Genomic DNA, 18128 nt, shown 5'->3' with positions numbered 1-18128 from the left:
CTTATGAAGGGGCAGAAAGGCCATTCGGGGGGGTTTGGCATGAACCCAGATCACCTTCCTTTAAAACCTTAAGATTCCTTCATTGCACCTGTGCTTCCTCTTTTTATCTAAAGCGCCTGCTGCTCAAAGCCAACATACCTGTCTGATCCAAAGCGAAGAAAGCAGTGTTATCATGGTCAGACAATGTGTAGTGATCACTGTCAGTACATCTGACGACACTTCTCCACGCAAGTCTGAACACGGTGATTGGTTTCAGGGAACCTCATGGAGGTATATTAAAAAAAAAAACATTACACTATGATCCCGATCACCTAGATTTTTTGTCAAGGTACTGTGGTCTAGGAGGGCACCAAACACACACTACAAATAATCAATAGGCCATGGAATCCATTATGAATAAAACTAGCCTGCATTCATTTTGGGCTAACGTATAAACTGGTCCAAAAACCTCTGTTTGTGTGGGGGGGGGGCTGGGTGGGGGGTTAGGGGTGCAGAGGCAGAATGACCACCATTAAAACAGAGTGAAGCCAGAGAAGAACTTTTTTCCCTTATCTGAAGAGGTGTTGCTGGCACTGTAGTGTATTAAGAATATACAAAACCCTCTGGAGAAAATACCGGCCATAGATCTTTACCGTGAGTGTCTATAAAAAAGGTGGTACTCCCTGTGGTACTCCCTGTTTTGACACTGATTTTCTTTTTCATGTGGACTTCCCACAATGTTGTTTCTATGGCATGACAGGACAAAACATGATTTAAAAATGTCTCAGGGCAAGCTATGCAAAAAGGTCCGTGTTTGCTTCAGAGCAATCTAATGTTTGACTAATTGACGTTAGTTTACAAGCCACACGCCACTTATGAATTCACATGACAATTACAAGACACATAGGCTTGAATGTACAAGTCCACACTGCAAGCAAATATACAAAAATATGGTTGAATAATTATTACCTTTGGACAGACAAACTGTAAACCATCTCTTAATAATCTAATATCACTCTATTTTCTGTATTTAGATGCTGACAAAAATGTGAGGGATTGACTGCACTCAGAACTTGGTTTTGCTTCAAACACCTGAAGCAGATATATACGCAGTGTCAACTTTTTTGGTGGCAGAAAGTTCTTTTAACAGTCACTTCATAACATGCAGCTGGATGAAATTAGATGACATATTTGGAACAGTCTAAAATGTTTAGTCAATCTTCAGTCAACTTCAAGACATTCAAAAATCAACTAACTCTGAAGCCTATTGTTCACAGCTGGTATGTTGAAATTCGGAAATAACAAAATGCCACACATGCACCATGAAGGACATTTTTTGAACCTTTCCAGATGGAGTGGTCCACTTGAGACCATAACAACAGTTTCCAGGAATTTATAGAGAATATTTTTGTGTACATATTCTTTCCTATTCATATTGTTATGCAAACTTTTTGTTAAGTGGTTCATTGTGAAATCTCTGACCCACATTAAAAAGGCATGATCCAATTTGCTCCAAGTGCAAGTCTCGGAGAGTACCAGCAAATCTGCCCTGACATCTTTATACAGTGTTATTCCAAGCAAACTGGATGTGATGAGATTTTGACCTACCAGGCAGCACCCAATGCAGTCCCTGCCTACAAATTCAACATGTTGCCATGTTTCAACGGCCTACAACGGAAAGTCTGAGCTAAGACGGAAAGAAACTGACACTGAAGCGCTCCAACATGCCAGTGCTGTCCCAGACTTTGTCCTGCATTTCCTGCATATGACTGGCTTCCATATTAACAATTTCACAGTTAAACATACTTTCCATGCCCCTTACCACCAATGCCAAGGGCTTTCCTACTACTTCATTCACAAAAAGGGGAAAGGCCTCACTGTTCAATAAAACAGTCAAATGCACTTTCCAATGGGATGTTACCATATTTAGGGATTCAGTCTGTGTATTTCCCGACTCAGAAAGACCTCAAAATAGGACACACTATGCCGAGTCTCTTTTCTTCCAGTCATGATTATGAGCTCCTGTGAAACAAATGGGCAGCTGAGAAGTGTGTCTTTTTCCTGCCTCATCCTGTCTCTGCAATGCAAAAAAGCTGAAACACGGGAACCAAAAATCTGAACCTGAATACACGTGAACCGAAAAGCATTCCCTACAGGATATGACACGTTGACGTGGTAAGACAAAGTTAATAAAAAAAAATCTGAACTTTTAATATACACATTAGTTTTCTTTCGTGTAAGAGTACCAAACAGAACCTAGGCGTAGCCTGAGGAGGTTCCTGATCCCCCTGGCGGAGCCCCTCTGAGTAGAGCAGTCCCTGGGTGTTTTTGCACATTCCCCGCCTCTCCCTTCTGTGGAGATCCAAAGCTCAGAAGCCCTGGAGCTCTGGGAGGTTCTTGTAGAGGTCCAACGAGTCCGGGTTGGAGAAGGCGCCCCGCTGCGTCACCTCCTTGCCAGCGATGACCTGCTTGACGGCCACCTCCACCTTCTTGCCGCTTATTGTGTACTGCAGCCACAAAAAAGAGAAGAGAGAGGGAGGGGCTTAGTCAGAAGACAGGCAGTGAAAGATGGAGCTCTGACTTTCAATCAACCGACGGGGCAAAAGCAACTGTCAGCCCGTCTCAGAGTGCTGGTGTAACTAACACTAACCACTAAATGTAGTTGACCAGTGATGAAATTTAAAAAAAAAACGTGCATGACTAACAAAATTGCCACGCAGTGACGCCTTATCAATAAATGTGTGTGTGTGTGTGTGCGCGCATTTCTCCTGCACTCAACATCCGTGTCCTCTCCCCATTATCACCATTTCTTTGTAGTCCAGCTTTCATTATTTGCAGCTATTTGGCTTGTCTCCCAAGTTCTCTCATGTCGTACTGACAACCAATAATCATCTTCAGATATGATTTCGGAGGAGGGACCCTGGCCAAGTCTCCTGAGCGCATTAATTATAAACACAGACAGAAGGGCTCCATAGAGACTTGCAGTGTTTTCACTGTTTTCAGCCAGTTAATTTCAACCCTCACTGTGAAATGAGATATTTCAGATGTCTGTCCTATCTTACGGCGCAACCACATTAGCACACATGGCAGCACCCAATTTTCCACAATTCTGCATGCAATTTGTTAAAAGCTTTGTATTTGAATATTTTTGCTATGGTTCCAAAATATACGGAAACCCCCTATTGTTACCAACACAGGGATCAGCAGGTAGAAGAACTTTTAGGAGTGAGACTAAGGCCCTAATTTATCGAGTCATTTCAGAGGACTTGGACGTATGGCATTCAAATCCTTGCCTATCACTTCGGCTTCTGACGTATCACACGGTTGAGAAAAGGTTAGGAAAAAAGACACACAATGCGGTTCCCATTTTGAACTACAGCCCCCGACGTGAGAAAATGCTGCACAGAATCATCTCACTGACAACCAGTTGCTTAGGATGGGGAACTTGAGCATAAGACCCCCATGCACACGCAGAACTGACACGATGCAGTGAAAAGCAACTGAGAAGCAGAGACATCCGAAGCTTGTTAAAAGACGTATACCGCAGAGGACCAGGTAGGAAAGTTAACGCCTTGCAGCAGAGAGAGCGATTCAGAAGCAAGCTAATGCCACTGCAGGAGATTTTTGTCAAATTGAGGCAAAGTTTTTGCAATATGTACTTGGAAAATCCTTGTCCTACCTACTCTTATGGTATCTTTGCATTCATAAATTGTGTCACTCTATTGTATCTTGTACTGTACAGTGTCTTGAGCATGGAAAATGTGCTTAACAGACAAAACATATAATAATAAATATTTGATGTTATTATTATGATTACTTCAGACCATGTTTTATGGCTTCTGAAGTCTACCCATAGTTTACCCACCCTAATCCCAACCATTTAATGTACATTTTGTATTCTAATGAGTTAGTTATCCATTAGCAGCAAAAAGTGTCTAAAAGCAAGCAGTTAGGTATTCTCTACTCTGCTTCATAAGGATCAATTACACTGATAAGATATACTTTGCCCTCTAACCTGGATGCATGTTACACACAATACTGCAAGGGCGTTCAAAGTTCCCTCCAAAAAAAAAAAAAAAACAACAACAGACTAAGAACCCACAGTAGAAGTTAGTAAAGAAGGTATTACAGAGTTCAGATGGTGTAGTGACCACAAGGGGGCAGTTCATATGCAGAACACATGCGTAACAGAGGAAAATTCTGTACTACTCAAAGGAGCGCTATAATCACACAAAGTTTCTGTACAGCTGTGCAGGCACAGGAATGTAACTGTGCAGACTCATGAATACTGGCTAGCTGAATAAACAGCTCTGGTTGTATCTACTAGCTTTTCCACATATCACCTACTACTGTGCATCTATGATGCCTGGTGAAGCCTGTCTACAATGTGACAAGGTGAAATGTAGCAAGCATCTCAGTAACCCAAGAAGGAGGCCACAAATGAAATTTCAGAGAAGTGGAGACCACACTCACATGATCCCCAAAACAGCATGCCATTAAAGAATTCAGGGACACCCTGAAGACTCAGCCTCGCCAAGCCATGTCACAGGTATAAATGTGTTAGCTGTCAACTGAACGACTGTCTGCCACTGTCAGAACTCCTGTGTATGGTTGCCTTGGTTACGGTAAGTGGCACATGAGCCACACTGACATTGTCACTGTCTCTGTATTGCTGGAGCTATCTGTGGCATCCTAATTCCTCTCATAAAATATTCTCTACTTCTCTTCTCTTCACACAACATCGTTCCCATTATGTACGAGCCTGCATTGTCTTTTCCTGGCTTGATTACAGTGTGCTGTGAAAGAGCTCTAAAAATAAAATTGTAAAGGGCTATCCAAGCCTGATTCTTGCCAAATGACACATTCAACGATTCGTTAACTGGAGTAAAGTGATGAGGACAATACAGACATTACAGTCCCATACAAATTTAGTAGCCAAGTGTTAACTAATACAATACAGCTCCCCAAATATGTTTCAGTTGTCTCAAATTACTCTGGAACTGGAGGGCGAGAAGAGGCAACAAAGGCCGCACATACCGGAATGTCACGTGTCTCCAGCATGAGCGCTGGGACGTGGCGGGCAGACAGGGCCACGCGGATGGCACTGCGAATTTTCTTCACCAGTTCCGGGCAGAAGGACTGGTTGGGCGCCATCTTGAGGAACAGGATCACTCTCTCCTCCCCGTCATTGTTGTACTGAGGAACGCAAAGGCTGTCGGACACCTCTTCGAAAGCCTCGACTGAAAGGCAAGGGCAGTAAGACAGGTTAAGAACCTCTCCAGGGCCAGTGCTCACCCATTCTAAAGCAACTGAGCTACATATAAATACACTTTTCATGGTCCTTATCTGCCAATCAAGTTGCAAGTCAGACAAAAAATTTCTGCAATACATATGATCTAATGTTTAGGCTTTGCTTCTGATTAATACCAAACAGATTTTTGCATAAAATCCGGTGCATAGGGATTTCACAGATATCTGCAGGGAGGCACTGAAACGGATGTGACTAATACATCGCATATTTGCAGAGTACTCCCTTGAACCTGTCTCACACAGAGGGAGGTGACTAACATCCTGATGTAACTTGCTTTTTTCCTATGACAAGGCCACCTCACAAGCAGTCAGTAATTTTGAGTTATGAATCTCACCGATGTTGTAAATCTCTGAGCTCCCAAACCGCACGCCATTGGGATTCAAGGTGCCATCACTGAAAACAATTTGAACATTAAAGACAGAAGCTGAAGTTCAAGCTCACATTTTATTATAAAGGCATGCTGATAAGAAATATATGTCGCTGATTTATTTAATAGTATTAAGCCAATACTTTTAATTATGCACATTTATACAAGTACAGAAAATTATTTCAAACTATGAAATGAAATTACATGGTAATGACTTCATTAGTTGACAGTATAAGTATAGTATGACATGTTGAATGACAGCATTAATATTCTGTTACATAAAGGTGTACGAATTTGATTCTTAAAAAATGTATTAAATGTGAAATCACCTTCTACCAAGCATAACGATTCCTCCTGTTTTTGGGTTGATCTTACAATAATCGCCATGGGCCCAGACCCCTAAGAGAAATAAGGGGAAAACACACGTCAGAAGCCGAAAGCTGGTGGTAACAGGGCCCCACAGTTGGGGCAGAGAAGCCTGCCTCCGCAGCAAGCACATGTTTGATCAGAGCTCTCTCCAATCACTCTGTACACAGACAACAAATTGAACATGAGGGGAGGAGGCCCCCAGAGGGCTTCCCAAAGTTCAGCAGCGGAAATGTACAACTGAAATCATCGGCGAAACACTGCAGCCTCCTCAGCTACCTGACCATTCCCTCAGTGTCAAGGACGACAGAATGGGGGGGGGGGGGGGGGTGCATTCCTCCACTTGGACAAACACGTGGTCAGAGAGCCACAACTGTGCATAGAGGGTTCCTGGGGGTGGGGAGGAGTGGGGGGTCAGAGCCCGCATGATGTCCAAGCAAATAGTCTCAGCCTTGAGAAAATGAGCTGGGATCGTCCTGCTGTCAGGAGAGAAGGGAAGTACATCTGCTATTCTCTCCTAAGAGCACCGAGTGATTAGAAACGTGCTCTGCAGGTCTTCACAGCCCAGACCCCATATTCACAGGCATGGCTGAGGGGGGATTCGGAATGGGGCCCAAGGGTACAAACGGAAACGGTCCGCATAGCAATCCGCTGACGGCTCCGTTCGTGTCAAAAACCAAAGCCGTGAAGAAAAAAGGAAAGGAAAGAGACACAGGCAACCTGCTAATGCCGTGCTGGTCTGGAATCCACTCTCTCATCACCGTTATACTGGAAGCTAGTGTGACCCCATGTATCAACCGAACCGAATGGCTTTGGATTTACGAAGAGAGCGGGGTTTAAGCCTGGACAGATGCTTGTCACAGTTCCTCTGAATTTCTGTGGCACAAAGCCACCCGACACAGGCACGCCATCTGGGAAAGACGCCAGTCTTTGCAGGGCAAAACTCAAAAACCATCTCTCTCTGACCTCTAACTGCAATTTGTATCTCTAGTGTTATATCCAGCCCCCACTCTTCGGCATGCCTGCAGAATAGCAATTCTCAGTCACACACATCCCTATCGGGCGACATGCACTTCACAGTGTTCGTGGTCAAGAAGAGTCAATACACTTTCAGTGGAGATCATGGTCCTCGAAGGTCGCAGTAAACCTGGACAAACCAGACTTGGTGTGGGGAGAGTGACGGAAATGAGCACAACACGAAAAACTTTTGGTGACTCAAACTTTTTCATGCTGAGAATGAGCTTGGAGTTGACCACTGACAAGGGAATGGGACATGTGTCGCTTGTGTGTGTGTGTGTGTTGCTTGTGTGTGTGTGTGTGTTGCTTGTGTGTGTGTGTGTGTGTGTGTGTCGGGGGGGGGGGGGGTTATTTACCTGGGAAGGTGGAGAAGTAGGCTTTGTGGTACTTGCTCCCGTTCTCATCGTTCCAGAAGTGGGTGGGTTGGCAGGGGATGGGCTTCAGGCACACCAGCTCTCCACTTTCCCCCCACACTGGCTTCCCTGGAATCACACAAAACGTACTGACATGAGCCACTCTGACAGATGTCTTCCTGTTACACCTTCAGACATTCCACAAAGAATGTCTTTCATGTGGGAGGACAGTTTGATGGACACTCAATACCTCCTGCCCAGACCACCTGTCTTATGATTATTTCTTCAGTTACAATATTATTGCCAAGCTCTGATAAGTCATTTCAAATACACTGCAGTTAACCTGTCATAATGGAAAGGCAGCTAGGAGCAAAAGTCCAAAACACATTTATATTAGACAATAACTAATGCGTTAGAAAATAACATGCATTAAATACTCCAGGAAATACACACTCTTAATCGTCCTACTCTCCCTAGGAAAGACAGGTGGAAACTACAGAGTGTAGTGTGGTTTTCATCACAGAAACAGAATTCTTACAATTACTCTGGTGAGTGGAACAACTAGCTCTTGGATCTGTTCAAATAAAATTCTGATCCGCTCACCTTCATAACTCCAGGCTTCCACCGCCATACCCAGGTTTCGGGCCTGGATCTCGCCCCGGTGGACCGGGACCGTCATGTTCTGTCCCATGAAGCAGGATATGATGTCCGTCCCACCTACAGGGGGTAAGCACTGCAGTTTAAACCTGGGTCCCTAACCTCCTGTCCAGGAGGTCCACAATCCAGAAGGACCTCCAGCTAAATTGCCTTTAACCACTAAGTCTCATGACTGTTGAAAGAAGCCCAACTGGTACAATCAAGATTTGGCAGACAGAAAAATTGGCAGAACATTTTAACATTTTCATGGGCACAATGAACCCCCTTGGAAAAGTAGCACATGCAGTAGTTCAAAAGCTCTAGCTCTTTGCACAAGCATTTGCTTTGAGTTACTGCACTGACATTAATATATGTTGAGCATTTGTGGGTACTGGTACACTTGAATGGCTGCCTGCTATATCAGTACACACAGCCGTCTACCAATCTATCCATTGACATTTTCAGCTGCCCATCCTTCTTTCTATCAATTTATTCATCAATTATATATCTATAGATCATTCCACCCACCCACCCAGCAATCCATATAATCATAAATCTATCCACCTCAATCCTCCTATCAATAACATACTCGAAATCCTACAAGGCCATCTTGTTTGATTTAATTGGGTCCGTGGGGAGAACCTCAACCTTTCCCACTATACAGGCAGCCTGCACTTGTTCCACAGGAACGCACAATCACAGAAGGATTTGTTTTTTGTTAGGGTGCTTAAGACATTCTGTTGCTGCCTCCATTCCTGACTCCCTCATTCGGTATTTCTTTATTATAATGAATACTCCCTTCTTACGAAGTAACACTTAGAACCTGTTCTAATCCTTTTTAAAGGTGGAAGGCTTTTTCCCTGCGCATTCCAAAAATACACCTGCTGCGCATATTAGACTACACAGCGCACAAAGATAGAACTGAAATGCGATGAACGCGTGCAGGGAAAAAGGGAGAGGAAGCACATGAGCGCTACATGGGACTGCTCCCCCATGCATTTCAGCAGCAGAGACGGAGAGCACAAATATAAAGGACAGCAGAGAGACAAAGCAGCGGAGGAAAGGATGGAGGCAGCAAGGGAAAGAATGAGAGAATAAACCGGGGGCAGAGGGAAAAGTAGGTGAGGAAGACAGCAGGGGGAGGCAGGGAAGAGAAGGTGTTAAAGTTATCCGGCTCAAGCAATGAGGAGCCCAGGGGTCCCCCTAGCGGGGAGAGGCAGGTGGAAACAACACAGCCGCATATGCTTCAGCCCTGTAACAAGGTGGAATTTGTTACTGCTGGGGGGTGGCTTTCCTGGGACCAGGCTGCTAAAAGGTCTGACTGGAGCTGCCCGGTGCTCTCAAGCACGCGCTCAACCCCAGGAGAAACATCTCTGTCCTCTGGCTCACCGCAATCTCACAGCACCACTGGCTTCTCTTCATCACTCCGCACTGATGCATCATTAAAGAAATCAACAGGTACGCTGACAGTTCCAGTAACCGGCCACATGTCATAGCCTTGCCTGCTCATAAGCTTGGGGCTTCATGGAACACGCGGAGGAGTTTATGAGAACATTTCACTACAGTTCTTGTCCTAAAGAACCTGAATGCTTCCAGTTTTTAAATGAAAGCCATCTCCAAGCCCAAAGGGCAGGATGGAAGCATCTAAAGATTATGTATATTATTGTGACATGAAGAAGCCTTACTTACAAGTCCATCCCAGTCCCAGAATTACCATAAATCTACCCTTTGATCATTGAATGGAAAGCAGAGCAGTAGCAGACACCCTTTCAAATACCATGAGCTAATGCTGAACACTGTTAGCCGGCCTAGTGACTCACGTAAGCGTAGACACTCTGCTAGGAGGTTAAATCAGTAGTGTTAAAGGTGCCTTTAAGCATCGTGCTTGGATCTAAGATCAGAAGTCATTGGATTTCCAGATAAGCACTTTGTTAAATGATTAAAGCCTGAAGTGGAATGAAAGCTGAATTTTTCCTACTTCCATCGAGCAGTGCAAATGGGCCGCCTTGCCCAAATGAGCACATTTAGCCGCCGACTGTGTGCGCGCAGGTGGTGTGTCAAAGGCCTTCATGTAAATTTCATCGCCTATTACCAATTCCAGTGCGCATTAATACGCTGAGCGCCGAGCCCAAGCACCGCAGCTACCCGCGTTAATCTTCATTTATTTATGCTGACCCTTGTTCAACAGGCAACCTCCATGAATTGGGCAAGGTTTTCTCGTTGATGGGCGGCCGATGACGACAGACCTTTCCTTCCCCCCTGCCACCACCCCCACCAACGCCACCACCCCCACCACCCCCCCACCCCCCCCGCCCCCGCCTCCTCTTCCACACTGCATGTCGATCATTCACCCAGACGGCAAATCAGACTGCAGTTCACTCGGGGGAAAATGGGACCAGGAACAATACACCCAGCATTGGGTTCATCTCTTTTCTTCACAGCGATGAATCGGGTGATACGTTTCCGGGGGGCGGGGGAGGGGGGGGCACCCGAGGGCAGGAGAGGGTTGTTCAACACATTACGAGGCGGATTAAAACGCTGGCTCGGGCATTCGATCACAAAGAGCTTATCCGTAAAACGTCACCATCCTTCAAACTGAACGCCCGTGCGTTTTCCTCTGTAGCTCTTTGAAGTGCCCTAAAGATGAGACGTGGGAATGTGTCTGCAGGGTTCTCTTGCTTCCAGAAAATGGCCAGGGTTTAAAAACAATCCTATGGAGCCTCACATTTCAAGTTTCCCAACACTAAACGGCGGGTGGAAACTGGTTAAAACACACTGCTCATCCTGTCACACTGTATGTCCTTGCTAATGGGAAAATGGCCATGTTGCCTGAGGCAAGTCTTCGAGTACAGTGGGAGACTATTTTATTTATTTATTTTTTAACCTTTATTTAACCAGCAGGTACCCTGAGATGAAGAGCCTCTTTTTTTTCAAGGGTGACCTGACCAAGGCAGCAGCTGTACAGCAAACACACATTTTGAAAACAGAATCAAACAATACACAACACAGCAAAACAGAGACATGCCGGGGCGCCGCTTAGGAAAAACTGCCATTAAGCGCTTGCCTGTTGTAGAGAGGAGACACAGGGATGCTTGTGGGGGACCCTCACCTGAGATGGAGCCCAGCAGCACGTTGCTCTTGATGCTCCTGTAGACGTACTCGTAGCTCTGGGGCTTGAGAGGGGAGCCCGTAGACAGGATGGTGTGGAGGCTCTGCAGGTTGTGTGTGTCGGCTGCACAGGGGGTCAAACAGGAGGATCGCCAAAAACGGCAGCGCGATGGGAAAGAGGAGCGCAAAGAACTTTCATATCATTTACACAATGCTGTAACGGGTTCACAATGCTGTGAACAAGTAGTCAAAAATAAATGTAATGAATGTCCATCAGAGAATCAGTGAAGGGGGATTACAGCGGAGGCTGAATTATTCAGACGCTCTGGAGATTAGCTTTTAAAATGGCGGAAACGCTGATCCCCGGCACCGCGCCGATCACCCTCTCTCCGTTTTCCATCTGAGTCCCGGGGAGAGAGTCTGTTTCCGCCCCTCCACATTTATGAATAAAGATGGCTCGCGAGGATCAGGGCAATCAGGACGTGATTTGGCACTCTGAGGAGTCTGACGAGTAAGTCACTGAATATATATGTGGCATTAGGCAGAATCTGCATATTCAAGAGTGGGAGAAACAAAATTGTCCCCAAATTAAAGGGGACCCCTCTTACTGAGAAATCACCAGGCTTGGGATCTGTTGAGCCTCCAAGCCTGTCTGTGCACTCAGCACAGTGCAGCGGTTAAAACAGCAGCAAGAACTTCAGACATCTCTGAACTGTCACATCTGGTATTAGTCAAGTGGCATCTTGCATGTGGAATTTGCTGTTGCTAACCAATGCAGTTCAGTTTAGAGCACAAAAGCCAAAGGTCCCATTCAGACTCAAGATTGATCTGTTCGGTTAATTGGAAAGTCCTTATCCCTACGATCCGACACTGATAGTACACTGAAATGCAATAAAGCACTGATTTGTTTTGCCACTCACCTGGTTTAAGGTTTCTTTCTTCCAGCACAGCAAGCCACTTGGCACCGGTGCCGAAAATAGTGATTCTGAAAAGAAGAAAAAGAGTGTTCTAATGTTCGTACAGCAGCCAGAGATAAGAAAGATTTATCAGGAAAATAAAACACTACATGAATCTTGAAACAACAAACTCTCTAAAAAAAGGATTGGCTTCCATTGCGGCAGTGAAGCAGCAGTGTAAGTAAAAGCCTGACTGAGTCTAAATTGAATTTATTTTGCTTCCATGTCTTCTGTAGAGACCAAAAACCTAAAATTCATAAGCAGACATTGATTTGCTTCCATGTTGACCTATTCACACCGTTACTGACAACCCTCAATGACACATTAGAGGAATGAAAGGTCAGAGGTCAGAAGACAAAAGGTCAAGGCAATATTCAGCTAAGACAGATCATTTAACCCCCTTAAACGCAGGAGGAAAGAGGAAATACATAGAGGAAAAACACCATGGTGACAACATCCACCTGTCAGACCAATAATGGACAGAACACAGAAAGCCACTGGGGACTCTGGGAAATGAAGACGTTACAAGTCAGCGTGTTTTTTTCCAATCAGGTGAAAGGAAGGGAGAGGATGAGGAGCAGAAGGCAGGCAGTGAGCAGGTGTTCCATCTTTACTTCACAGCACTGGGGACATCCTGCCAACCTGCATGCTGCCTGTTTCAAGCACCGAGGAGAAGGTGGGAGAGAGCGGTGGGCCTGGGGTTTGCTGGGAAGTGGGGAGGTGTTTAGGGGTGGGCTGTTGGGTGGGGACCTCTGCTTTCCTGCCACTTCTTCCTCCAGGAGAGCCTGGCTCCCTCCCTTCTTTTGCATTATTCCTGTGAATTCCTCTGGGAATCATGAGAGTTGATTGCCGCACTTTTCCAAGGCTGAATTGGTCTCACCGCGCTTTAATGTGTGCCACTGCACGACGCCTCCTTGAGACAGCAGGGAGGCATGGGCTGGTGCCATGACAACCGTCATTTCCACTGCCATTAAGCCAGGTGGTCTGACTACGGCAGTAATACGTTCTTCACAATCGAGGCATGGCGTGTAGTTCGGCTTCGGGGATAGCTCACCGAAGGAGCATATCTCTCAATTGGCCAGGTGTGGCAGACAGCACACCCGTTTGACTGACCTCAGTTACAGAATATGTAAGATACATCAAGGTATACATTCACATTAAGACTGGTGAATTTCATTAACATAAAAGCCTTCAGTGGTTTTATTTGGAGGCCTCTTTCATTAGGCATGTGTCTCATTTTGACCCACACCTCCTCTACACCACTTGAGCACCCTCTTTCTCCTTGCATTTCAGCAAGCACAGCAACGTCTCCCTCCTTCTTGTCTCCCAAATATCACCCACCATCAGACACAACACTTTACTCATCCATGAATAAATGTTTCCGTTGAATTTGAAAGCTGCAATTGTGGCACGACCTCAAATGTTCCCCACGCTGTCAAAACTGTAATAGTAATGATGGATTGCGGGATTCAGCTGGTGCTGAATTAAATCAGCGGGATTGGTCTATGTTCCAGCCAAAGAGAGTCGCTTCTCCTCTTTAATGCCATCAGCCAGCCAGCGGTGTGTGTTCCATGTGCACAGATAATGGTTTCTGAGAAAGGAAGAATTGCCCAAACGCAATTTGCAAAGGTTACTCCCAGTACCATCATCTTTAAGCTCCATCTCTGCTCTCACAGGCAAGAGGGCTGCGATTCGGCCTGAACCGTGACACAGCATCCCATTCCCCCCCCCCCCCCCCCCCCCCGTTTCAGTGAAATCCGATTTCATCTTCATTCCATGGATATATCTATCAGGAAATAAATGAGACATAAAGGAGGACTGTGGAAACCCCTATCAATTTTCTTTTTTTTTTTTTTTTTTGCGCAATACAATCTGGTGTGTTCACCACCTTCGTTTCACCTTTTACTCAGCATTTTTGCAGATGCTACAGGCTCAATGGGGTTCTGCCCCTTAGGCAAAAAGAATGTGGGTCAAAATACCAAATGTTTGATATTAGGCAAAAATTGTAAAATATACGTAAAAATTTGCCAGCCAGGCTTTTAATTCACGAGCCACACATGAACTGTACAGTTTCACTAATAGCATTATTCTGCCACAACTATCCACAGTTTGACATGTATTTAATTAGTCTGCGGTTGTATGCTAATTTCCTGTCACTTACACGCGCCCGTCTTATGTCCACTGTCTCCCTCTATGTTTACAGAGGCAGCTGACACTAGAGAGATGCCAGCACGTTATACAGCTACACCGGATGTACTGAGGACTAACCCACAGAGCTGCAGGCAGAAAAACAATCATGCTGCTCGGAAAAGTGAGCAGCAGCTTTACGTCAATTTAAACTAAGACTGGTCTTTTTTTCTCAGTTTAGTCTACAAAATGCGTGTGTGTGTGTGTGTGTGTGTGTGTGTGTGTTAGCTACATCAAACTTAATTGTTAATGGGGGACTATGTGACAGTGTGTCAAGGGCAGGCTTCGATCAACATCAACAGGGACAGCTCCACTATTGTTAATTATTCATCTCCAGAACTGTAAGGCTGACGGCTGTGCCTGTGCTTGCTACATCGCTAGCCTCTGTTGATCATAGTCAGCTTAGCCTCATACATTGGGGATAGATTTTTTTCCACACTGCTAGAAAATGAAACTGTTGACAAGTGTAAACATTGCCAATGTCTGCCATCTGTACAGTGCTGTACATACTTGTGTTGTCATTGTATTTGTATACAACACCAGTAAATGTTTTGTTCTGCTTGGTGTTAAGCCTGCCTATTTTTAATATTAATCAGTACATCGAGAATAAAAGTTTGCTTATGAAAACTTACATCCGCTTAGCCTCAATTTACTGTAGACTCAGGCACTGGCCTGCAGTCTACTCAAGATCACAACACCAACAGATGGTGTATGTGTGTGTGTGTGTGTGTGTGTGTGTGTGTGTGTGTGTGTGTGTGTGTGTGTGTGTGGGTGTGTGTGCGCGTGTTAGTGCCCGTGCAATATACATTATATATGCTTTGACGTACACTGCTTAAATCATTGGTTTCATATTTAACTTATACAGTGCATCTAATAAAGCAGCATGAACATTTGCACCAAAAAGGACATCTCTAACTGCAGTATATGACATGAAAAGTCGCACAAACATTACACTGCTAACCACAGTATACAAATACAAATCCAACTGATTAAGCAGCCTAACAGACAGGGGTTCATCCTACAAGCCCAATAACAGATTCTATCCTCAGGAGTCTTTGATTCAACCAAAGGACGACATGAGAAGCTGCAATAAAATGAACAAAACACCTATGAAGAACCAACCAGCATTTTATAAATTCCCCTTCTTCCAGGCTCCAAAAGTTTGTGTACAAGCAGGTAAAAAGCCATTGACCTGGGGCAGGCTGCTCAGAACGCAGAGCAGGGCAGTGTGGGCAATGTCGCAACAGCGCTGCGCTAACACTGTGAGAACACGCACCGCTAACCGGGAGCTGCCTGATACTCTGCCGTGCAGGGAGATGAGAATCCGCGGCCAGCCATGCTCTACGCTGACCTGCCATGTCCTCGCCACCCGGTCCAGACACAAGCGTGCATGTCATTACAGCCTTTATACAGCGACCACGTTCGTCTCCCCTTTTTAATACTGCCCCGGCCTTGTGAACTGTCTCACACTAAAAGGGCTCGTTAAAGATAATGTATTTACTCATCAGCTTTTAACGGGATGTGGGGGGGAGAAAAATAAAAAGAAAGGGTGCCCAACTCCTGAGACCTGGGCTGGCATTCCAGTCACGGGCAGCACCGCCACTGCCATGGGGCTCTGCAGACAGCTGGGGCCTCGCACACTGCCTGATCCTAAATTAAATATGAGGCCGATCAATAAGGATTGAAAAGGAAGGGCTTTGGCTTGTATCAGAATTCCGTTATAAAAAGGGCCACATTAACAGTCAGCACTATGCTGTTAGTCATTACAGCCATCTCGGCCTTCCTCGAAGCTCAGAATTTGCCAGACGTGTTAGTGCAATGTTACTGGAACACTGCGCGCTGGCAGGGGTGAAGCACTACCAGTGTTCTACCCAAAAGCCATCGCTCTCCCTTAAGTCTCTCAGTAACCATGGTTAACACCGTGCTGGAAGGGAGAGTGGCGGCAGAACAGACTGGCAGTAATGGTGCCGTTCATGTTCCAAGTACCAAGGTGCCAAGTTATACTACTAAATATGGCAGACTAAGGGAGTCAAAACATGCAGCTATTGCAGCTCAGACCGGTACTCAGTATTACAGACAGGCTGAAGTCCTTTGTCTTTTTAACTCTTTCACAAATACAGTGCTGTCATGTATAGGTGTATTCACAGACATCTGCTGTGACATTAACACCAAAAGAAGTGATGATTTTACTGCTGCATAAGTGCACGCTGTCCAGTGTGGTGTTCGTCATCAGTGCTGGGGAGGTGGACAAACGCACCTTTATTCCTGATACTTACCTGCCGTTAAGGCGAGAACAGACTTAACCTACAGTATGAACAACAGCATTAATATCACCTGGCCATGCTTTGTCTTATGGATGTGAAGAGGGCAGCCCAACAAGAGAGCAACTGATCATCAGGGTTATTTAAATGTGACAGCTGGGCTACTAGTCATACATGTTCAATCTGATTGGCATTTGGCATTACTGCACATGAGAAATACATGAAACAAATCAGAAGGAAATCAAACAATTTCTGCACTTCTCTACATCTTCACACTAATTGGCTGGCGGTAACACTGTAAAGGAGCACGGAGCACTGATTCTTCAGTGAGCGCTTGTAGCTCTTAATATGAGACATCGTGCTACCTGACTCCCCTGCTCAATTGCATTGCTCTGCGCCATTGTTACCTGCCGCCATTCCATTTATAGCTGACTGTGTCAACTGCAGATTAAGTTTTGTTGGACAGATTATTGAGGTGTGCATTCCCCTGTAGCGTCGATTCTCATTCTGTCCACGGCAAGGCAAGAGCTACATTTTTTTTTAATCATTCTTTCATGGGCTGACGGCAATTAAGAACAATTTTAAAAAATGTTTCAGTTGGCTGAACATAAGGCAGTGTTACCCAAACAACAGATTACTTCCACACACCGAATTGTATTCACATTTTATACTTGGTGGAGAATGCAACTGCAACAGGGGCACTGGTCCTCTCGTGTATCAATCATGTAAAACTGTGTTCATGGGGGGAAGGGGGACAGAACCGGCAAACAAAGCTGCAACGTGGTGTCCACTGTGTTGAGAAATGACGGTCATTAAGCAACCAATGGGAATATTGTCATTTTAAACCCTGGAGACCTGGGGTTTTTTTTTTCCTCTGACTTGAATCTGGTTGTAAAATCAATACTGATTGCGAGACCATTCAGCATTGGAGGAAGTGGTTCCGCCCATCTCATTTCAATGACTCCATATTCACTTGAGTATTTTTTACCATTCACAGTGATACAAGCTGAAACCTTCTCTTTTAAAAAAAAAAAAATGTTCAGGACTCTACTTTCTTGAATCAAGCATCTGTATACACACAGTATATTTATGCACATATATTCATGAAAGCATGTACACACTATGCATGCACACACCTGAAAAAACTAAGCATTGGGTGCTATAAACAAAAGAATTACAAACAAATGAATGAACTGCAGTTTCATTTTCACATACCAGCGCTGAAATCCAACTAATCCCACTCCATGAGCAAATTTCCTGAATCATAACAAACACAAAAATCCCTAAATGTATTCCAGCTCACAGACCCTCTCTGACACTCGGGGCCTTCATCTGACCTGAGCATGCATTAGCTGACCACCAACACAGTTACTTAAACCCACAACCTACCTTCTCATTGGAAATACAAAGCCCAAGAGTTTACAAACTGTTTCTGGTACATTTAAAGACCAAGGCCAAGTATAATCACAGGGTTTTGAAGTTGTCATGGTAAGGTATACAATGAGATGAAGACTACAGCAGCTACTATCCATAAATATCCAACAAAACAATGATAACGCTACAGCTGTGCTGTGGCTATCACTTTAT

General features: G+C 44.9%; 1 protein-coding gene across 1 annotated transcript in view; it reads right to left on the bottom strand.

The window, feature by feature from the left end:
• Nucleotides 1–2236: 2236 nt before the first annotated feature.
• aacs (acetoacetyl-CoA synthetase) overlaps nt 2237–18128 on the bottom strand; it is a 42874-nt gene continuing 26982 nt past the window's right edge. Inside the window, exons 11-18 of the mRNA XM_036527410.1 lie at nt 12058–12122; nt 11139–11261; nt 7997–8110; nt 7397–7522; nt 5987–6056; nt 5625–5683; nt 5017–5219; nt 2237–2486 (exon numbers count right to left, since the gene is read on the bottom strand). Of these exons, the coding sequence (XP_036383303.1) occupies nt 2349–2486; nt 5017–5219; nt 5625–5683; nt 5987–6056; nt 7397–7522; nt 7997–8110; nt 11139–11261; nt 12058–12122 (898 nt within the window). The 3' untranslated portion in view covers nt 2237–2348. The remainder of the gene's footprint in view (nt 2487–5016; nt 5220–5624; nt 5684–5986; nt 6057–7396; nt 7523–7996; nt 8111–11138; nt 11262–12057; nt 12123–18128) is intronic.

Source organism: Megalops cyprinoides, chromosome 4 (assembly GCF_013368585.1).
Source record: "Megalops cyprinoides isolate fMegCyp1 chromosome 4, fMegCyp1.pri, whole genome shotgun sequence".
Lineage (NCBI taxonomy): Eukaryota > Metazoa > Chordata > Actinopteri > Elopiformes > Megalopidae > Megalops > Megalops cyprinoides.
The sequence above is the reverse complement of the archived record's forward strand: the minus strand, read 5'-3'. Positions and strand labels throughout refer to the sequence as shown.